The sequence below is a fragment of the Rhodamnia argentea genome, chromosome 1 (assembly GCF_020921035.1).
Source record: "Rhodamnia argentea isolate NSW1041297 chromosome 1, ASM2092103v1, whole genome shotgun sequence".
NCBI classification, from domain to species: Eukaryota; Viridiplantae; Streptophyta; class Magnoliopsida; order Myrtales; family Myrtaceae; genus Rhodamnia; species Rhodamnia argentea.
Window position 1 is genome coordinate 3,118,365 of NC_063150.1, and position 8,019 is coordinate 3,126,383.

General features: G+C 38.4%; 1 protein-coding gene across 1 annotated transcript; it reads right to left on the reverse strand.

Moving 5' to 3' along the window:
* Window positions 1-1,618: 1,618 nt before the first annotated feature.
* Window positions 1,619-6,048, reverse strand: LOC115743401 (protein SIEVE ELEMENT OCCLUSION B-like). Its single transcript, XM_030678161.2, has 8 exons — window positions 5,779-6,048; window positions 4,766-4,810; window positions 4,597-4,686; window positions 3,895-4,328; window positions 3,601-3,695; window positions 3,398-3,522; window positions 2,700-3,170; window positions 1,619-2,182 (listed from the first exon to the last, which is right to left on the reverse strand). Exons 1-8 carry the CDS (start codon window positions 6,013-6,015, stop codon window positions 1,619-1,621), a joined length of 2,061 nt encoding a protein of 686 aa, XP_030534021.2. The 5' UTR covers window positions 6,016-6,048.
* Window positions 6,049-8,019: the final 1,971 nt, after the last annotated feature.

The window sequence follows — 8,019 nt, forward strand, 5'->3', positions numbered from 1 at the left end:
TTATTGTAAAACATGAATCCAACGGAGTAATAATAATGAACTAAAAACAAATAGATCTGCGGAGGAGGAAGTTTGAAAAACCGAAACCTCCATGGACTCCTCCACTTTTTTGTCGTGGAATAAAATCCACTCATTTTCTTATTTTTCTTTTTGGCGGACGGCGGCATTTGATGACTGTAGGCAGCATTCGACCGTTCGACAGAGGTGGGCAACATTCAACGGCAATCGACGACAGCACGCGGCGCCGGCGAAAAAAAAATATGAACGAATAAATTTTATTGTGAAGGGGTTGGGTTTGTATAACTAAATGGGTTGTAAATAGGTTTAAAGACAAATCCATTTACAACTCACATATAATTAAGCTTAAGATTCAGAGCACATTTACAACTCATTTATTAAAATTGACTAACTCATATTTGACCCATTTTATTGAATATGGGTTAAAATATGCATTCTCAACCTATATTGACACCTCTACATATGCAAGAATAGGAAATCTTTCTTTATTCCGATTTTTTTATGTAATTACTCCCCAAGTTTTCCTTTTTTAATGAATTAATTCCAACTTAGCACCAATATTATAATTTTCACTGATACAGATTTTTAATGGGCTTGGCTAAAATTATTATATCTCTTAAGGGCTCAGCCCAATTTATTAATTACGTTTAGAACCTTTCTAATAAATCTATCCGTCGCCGGCCCAATTTAAATGCAACTATATGAGCCTATTACTATTAAAATTTCATGAACTCTATAGCAATTCAATTAATATTTTTGTTTAGGAGCTGGAATCGATGCTTAATTTTCTATGTAATAAATAAGAAAATAATTCACAAAAATTTAGATGTCAATATGGAACTAGCTCGAAGTCTTGAGACAGGAATGAGAAGCCTATAGGGTGATTCATAAGCAAGAGCTACTCTTGCATGGCCACCATCTCAAGTAGTCACTTCCAGACTAATTTTTTGGCGACTTCATCCACCTATATCGGTGACGAGGGACGCACAAGATTGGATTTATATTTTTCAGTTAATACATTTTCCTAATTTCTTTCTAACAAGTTGTTTCCTAGTTTAAATTTTCAGTCTAGGATTTCTAGTTATAAATAACCCTATGCTTTATTTTTTTCAATTTTTTTTTCTTTTGGGTTATTTTTTCCCAAGGAAAAATTACACGATCAATGGTAAACCCGTAGCACCGATGTCAATTTAGTTATAAACTTTTTAATTTAGCCAATTCAATTCCAAATCATTGCACGAACTTCTAATGCAGTCATTTTGGTCATTTTTTGCTAAAAATCACTAAGGTCACATGGCTGTCGCTGATCATCTTACATGGCACACGGCCAAGTTAGCAATTTCCATTTCTTATGTTGCTTTTGGCGGTCCAGTAATAGATGCAAGGAGAATGACAGAGAAGAACAAGGCATTTTTGAAACGAAATTACATGCTCAAACAAAGTACTCGTACATGACAAGTTATACATAGATTGGCCCAAAACGTAGGCAACATACCCAACCTGGGACCGATCAAGCAGCCCCTTTATTCATGTCCCGTCCTACAAAGTACTCACACAGCACCTTTATTGGGGACATTGGCTAGCAGAGGGATATATGGGTTCAGTGGTTCACTATATGTGCTCCACGGCAGCAACACTCACAGTTGACATAGGTCTTCATCTTGCCCTGGCAATCAGGACACTTCACATACCCCGGGATGTCAGCAACAGTAGTCGGAATGTAGAAGTTGAGGCACGGTGGATGGTCATTGAGCCGGTTGCGGACATCCACAAAGGCCTTGTCGAAGTCTTTCCTCTCCTCCTTCACCTGCTTCTTCCAATTAGTCTCGTACTGGGACAAAACGTCTGTGACGGTGACTATCGAGTCGTTGGTCACGATCTGTGACCCCTTTGTGAGGACCGCAAAGCCACGGTCCTTCTTCAAGTTGGTGTAGAGGTTGAGGACGTCTCGCATGAGGGCTTCGCGCATGTTCTCGTCGATCTTCCAAGTCAAAATCAAGTGCATTAAGCTCCCGAGGTGTCTCCAGAAGAGCGGCATGTTGATAACCTTGCGGGAGACGAGGGGGATGCCATCTCCTTTGATCTTCTGCAGTGGCTTCTCAATGTCCTGGATTGCCTGGCCGTCCTCAGCTCCATAAAGGAGGATGTAATTCTCAGGCTTCATCTGATGAACATATGAAGCGAATGGGAGATCAATGAAAAAATTTCTTACAGTCAGCGTTTTTTTTTTTTTTTTTAAATTGAGGTGTCCAGGCCAGCTTGCACGCACTTCAACTATTCCTCGGGAGAGACTAGCACAGCAATCCACTGTCATGGCCCCCCACTTAAATCACAGGTGCTCAGCTGGAGAATTGAACCTACGACCGGTGCGCCTAACCACACAATCCTAAGTACGCCCTAACCAACCGAGCCACATATGGGTGGGTTTATGGTCGGTGTTCTTGTCCATATATTATAAAGCAAACTACAATTAGTTTCAAATTTCAAATTTTTCAAGAAAATTCTAATAGTCTGCTTAGTTCGTCTTTTTGTACAATAATTCTCTCAATGGATGCTAAATTACAATTAAACATTCTCACATCCTCCATCAGTTAGGTAAGGTCGTCTTCTAAATTGACGCAGAGCACATTTTTTCTTCATGAAGCAAAAGGGTAAATGAAAAAAACAAGAAAACTACTTACAATTTCATGTCTGTCAGGAAAGATCTCGTCAGTCACCAAGAGCGCAAAAAAGTTACCGTCAGCCATCCAAGGGTGACCAGGGAAAAGGATAGGACCAAGTCCCCAAAACCTAGTAATGCTCATGGCATTTTGGACTGAGACTCTTCCTTGTGGATCCAACACAGTCACAGTCGTCTCTTGCCTAAGTTGCCACTCCTCCTTCATGATCTTGATGGCCAGCTTGTAGATAAGTCCCAGGGAGAACACCGAGTACCATGGCATTTGCACCCGTAACTTCTGGAACTGATCGTTCACCTCCTTGCCTTCTCGGTCAATGATCGGGACCCAGACAATCTCATAGCGGTGCTCTTTGAACTTGGGATCGCTGTAGATCTTTTTAAGGATGGAAAGGTCGTCGTGGCTCATGTTTAGGTCGGAGATCAGCACCATCACATTCTTCCTCCGCAGGGACTCCACCTGATACTTTATGTTCTGGAAGGATAAACATTGGTAACCAACATTTCAACTCCTTACCGCTAAATTCGACAAGAAAAATTTACATGAGGGTCAACCTGGTAAATACTTGCCCCCTAGGTGAAAACGAATCTTATGTCGTGATTTCAACATATCGTTGAAATAAAGTTCTTCGACAAGGAACATAAAGTTTGGCCAAAAGGAAAAATGGAGTGGTATTGAATTAGGGAGTTAGAAGATTGAACCAGTTCTGAGCCAATGACGAGTGGCTGAGGATCGTTCTTGATGTAAAACAAGGCCCTGATGAGCGCCACATTATCAGTAGGCTTTTTGAAAATCCGCTTTAGCCTCCGCTCCTCTTCAATTTCCTCTGCATTCAAATTGAATGCGACTAGAACGTCAGTGCAATAGTTCGAGTACAATAATCACATACCGATGAGATTTTTACCCTTTTTATGTTTGATAATGTCGGATTGTCCCTTGATAGCGAGGTAAATCCCGTTCACTTTCCTATCTAAGGCCGGAAGATCTTTTCCCTTGTAGCTGAAAATAACAGGAAAACAAAGGGGGTCCAAAAAAAAAAAAAAAACAAAACCACTCTCCTTTAGAATTCGAGTCCGTTAAAATAATTTTATATGATACATTTCATGTTCTCATGCACAAATAAAATAAAAGCTGCAAAGCATGTTTTTTTTTTTTTCTCAAAAGAGACGTGAAAAAGGGATGAATAGTGAATCGTGACTCGTCGACCAGGCTGATGAGGCTGGTGAACTGGATCGAGCAAGCGAGGACACCGATGATGATCCGGTAAATGCTGCTCGGGAGGTCGATCATCGTGGATAGCTCGGGAAAACCTTTACTGTCATGCTCGAAGTCCACGATGCACTTTGTCATGGTCAATGTGGTCTTGATCCTTTCATTCAGATCTCCATACACTTGGATCTTTTGCCGGTTCGAGGGGTTTGTGATTGCAGGCAACCCCTTCAAGATGGCCGTTAATTCTGCGAGCTTGTCCGACGGTGGAGTTCGAGCAAGTCGCCAAAAGTCACCGTAGGATAGAGCAAGCGACGATAGGGCAATCACAGCCTTAGTGACCCACGAGTAGCTCAGCAACTCGTTGAAGAGTGACTCCAGCGTTTTGCGCACATTGTTGGTGTCTAAGGCCTTGCATGTGATCCGATGAAACGAGAATGCGAGGGATTAGGTATTTCTAAGGGAACATGGACGGTATAATCTTAATCGTAGATTTACACATCATCATTGTGTGTTTTGCGGGGATCACTTATTGATTGGAAGACCACGTGATCAGAAATAATTGATAGTCTTGTCAGATCGTTAGGTTAGCGGCTTCCTATTTTCAAGCTATAAATGGTAGAATAGCCGAAACAAAAGCCATTCTTTATTCGAGGAAAATCAATTTTTGGAAAGGGACATAACGACTTACCTGACAAGCCACTTCGTTGATTGCTGCTAAGGTTGGATTGAAGCTTTCTTTCAGTGGCTCGAATGCAGGGCTTCCATATCCTTGAGTCCCCTACAGTGTACGTATTTGTAGCCTTATTGTTAGAGAGAGAGAGAGGAGGAGGAGGAGGAGGAGGAGGAGAGAGAGGCACCTCTTTGAGTGGCTTGAATGCAGGGCTTCCAGATCCTCGAGTGCCCTACAATGTGTGTATTTGTAGACTAATTGTTAGAGAGAGAGAGAGAGGAGGCGGAGGAGGAGAGAGATGCATTAATTAAATGATGAATTTTACTAGCATAATAGTTTTGGATTTTACTAACATAATAATTTATTGGTAATGAGAATAAGAACATGTTGGGGGCTATAAATTTTTGAAAGAGTAGACCTACAATAATTTTTAATTATTTGTAATCTATTTTTTGTGACTCGCAACATATTATTAATCTTGCAATAGAAAAAATAACTATTATGTAAGCATTGATTTTTTGGGTGATTGCAAGAATAACAGTAGGTTGTGAGCTAGAAATTCTTAAAAGGGTTAACCCCATAATAATTTTTAATAAATTAGTATTAATTTTTGGGTAAACATCATTTAATTTTACAAGCCCCAAAAAAATTTAGAATGAGAAGAATTGCTGTCCACACCGTGCATAACAATACAAGCCCCAAAAAAATTGATTGCAAGCAGATTGCTTCATGATTAGGAAATGCAAACTTTCTAGGTAAACATCATTTAATTTTACGTGTTGGAGATTTGCAATATGGTAAAGAGAAATGGGACAGCACACGCAAGATATGAAAGTTTTATCTACTTTTTTTTGTCCAAAGTTCTTATATGAAGTGGAAAATTTTGTAAAAGTTGCTGAATTTACAAACTTAGTTGAATGTTTTTTTTTTTTTTTTTGGTAAAGTACTTAGTTGAATGTTTTGGTCTCTCCCCCAACCTAAAATTCTAGGTCCACCATCTTTGACAACATCTGGGATTTATTTGCCAAAACAATGGTCAAATTTACCACGGTGTACGCCATAGATACACCCTTTTGGTCGATTGCTAAGCTTACCCAAAATCCGACCAAAAAATAAATAAATAAAGATTACCCAAAAGAAAGACAATTTCGAAGTCTTGTCTCCCTAGCGCAAGATATACGGGGTCATTTCTGTTTTTACCTTACGGTCGACGATGGAGTCGACAATCGCAGTAGCTTCACCGAGGATTTCCTCGACGAGATGAAAGAGGGACTGGACATCCACGTCTCTTTCATCTGGAGCGTGAGTGTCCAGGATCTCCTTCATGAACGTCTGGTCGTCCAAAATGGCGAGCAGGTTGGTGAACATGTTCTGGTCAAATTGATGAGGCTTGCTGCTCTGCCGCCCAGGAGCCACAGAAATGGACTGGCCCGACATTATTTTGAATCTCAAAGAGAAGAGAGAGTCTAGGGTTTGAAGGTCTTAGAGAGAGCAAAACTAGGGAAGGAAGAAGTGTGCAGGTGATGTAGTGAGGGCAGATCCCGCTATGCCTGCGCTATTTATAGCAGCGGATGCAAGGAAAGAGACAAAAGTTGGAAGAAGATTATGTTTTAAGAAAATGTTTATAGACAAAAGAAAAACAAACCGGGAAGAGGCGACCAATATCTACCAGTCTCTGCGCATTATCATAAGAGCTGCACGCTCATTACAAACATTATATGAAAGCAAAAGAGCTATTGCCAAGTCTTGATCGAGATGAGATACAAATAGACCTATCAAACGGAAGGGTTGGGTCAGATTTGGATCAGGTCATAAATGATCCGCCCAACCCAAATTGACCTATTAACCCATTTATGATTAATTTATTAATTTCCTGACTCATACTCGACCCACTCATATTGGTAATACACTTTCATATTTATCTCAATTTAAGAAAACTTGTTTCTTATAGCTTTTTTTTTTAAGAATTATATTTTTAAAACACTTCTATGCAATACAAATTTATTAAACAACTTTTATAATTTTTTCAAAAGATAAAGGAATTCATTATTTTATATATTATTTTTATTTTTTTTCTTTTCTTTCTTTCCTTTTCTTTTTTTTCCTAACGAAGTCTATCGAGGGTCCGGCCCTTGCCGGTTGGATTCGTCAAAAAAAGAAAAGGAAAGGAAAGAAAGAAATAAAAAATGATTACATGGAAATTATATAATTTTAAAAAATAAAACATTATAAAAATCCTATAGATTATTGGGTCTTTTAAATGGGTTAAGTCCACCTGAGAGTAAAAGGATAGGTGCCTCTTAAATGGGTTATCTTTAGTCAATTGTAAATGGGTTTACAATGAACTCACTCATAACCAACTTATTTGGGCATATTTATTTTGTAGACCCATGACACCGGCCTGTTAAGTTCATTTGACCCATCTAAATGCTTATGAGTTATTAAATGGGTTTTGGACCCATTTTGATAGGTGTGGACACACAGTATTCCGGCAAGGATGATCCTTTTTTTTTTTTTTTTTTTTTTTTTCATTTTTTCCTTTTCGACAGTAAGTTTTTGTGTTCTGTTATTTTGAAAATTCTTAAAGCAGGGTTATGCATACACAAAGCAATGTGCGTATTAATTTGGAACTAGAAACTTTAGCCCCTTGTCTATCTGCAAATTATTTTGAGACTTGTTTCTAGCTCGTGATTATTACATCTTAGATTCCCGAGATTTCTTGATCAGAGGGTTATTGTTGTTCCCGATCTCGGGATGTCTAAACTATAGAGAACACATAACTGGTTGACGAATTACAAATTTAAGCTGAGCCGATGGATTTAGAGAACAGCCGACAATAATTTCATTTTGAATTCAATGAAGTTGATAATGGTATCAAATATTTACACTAACACAACATTGACAATATTCAAAGATTTAACTTTCAACAGTAAAGTCGAGTGAGAGTTGTTAACTTATAAATCAAATTACACGTTCGTAAATCCGATCTAAGTTTGTTCCGACAATGTGAATGCTTTTGTAGGTTCTCTATTCACCGTCTAAAGAAATGACATTTCAATCACGCATTGGTGTCACAAGAAGGATGAAATGGTCGGAATTGCAAAAATGGAAATGACAAGGCATGGGCATAACTTTAAACATGACCAGGGTTAATAAATGGGCCATTACGTTAGTGGTTTTTTTTTTTTTTGTCCAAAACCCTAAAAACCTCCAACTTTAGTTCTTGTTTCAATTTTAATTTTTGTCTCATAAAAAATATTTAACTTTAGAGTAAATTGAAACCGGGCCTAAAGTTGAAATTTTTTTTATGAGATAAAAAAAGTGTAGGATGGAATTGAGACTAGACCTAAAATTGAGATTTTTTATGAGACAAAAAATTTAAATTGAGATAAGAGCTAAAGTTGAAGATGTTTTTAGGGTATTACACTCCTTTTTTTTTTT

Excerpts from the sequence above, each read along its gene's own strand:
- LOC115743401 (XM_030678161.2), bottom strand. The coding sequence starts at position 6,015 with ATGTCGGGCCAGTCCATTTCTGTGGCTCCTGGGCGGCAGAGCAGCAAG. Across the intron at positions 4,687-4,765 it reads CATTCAAGCCACTCAAAGAG|GGGACTCAAGGATATGGAAG; the intron begins GTGCCTCTCTCT and ends CGTACACTGTAG. Across the intron at positions 4,329-4,596 it reads TCAACGAAGTGGCTTGTCAG|ATCACATGCAAGGCCTTAGA; the intron begins GTAAGTCGTTAT and ends TCGTTTCATCGG.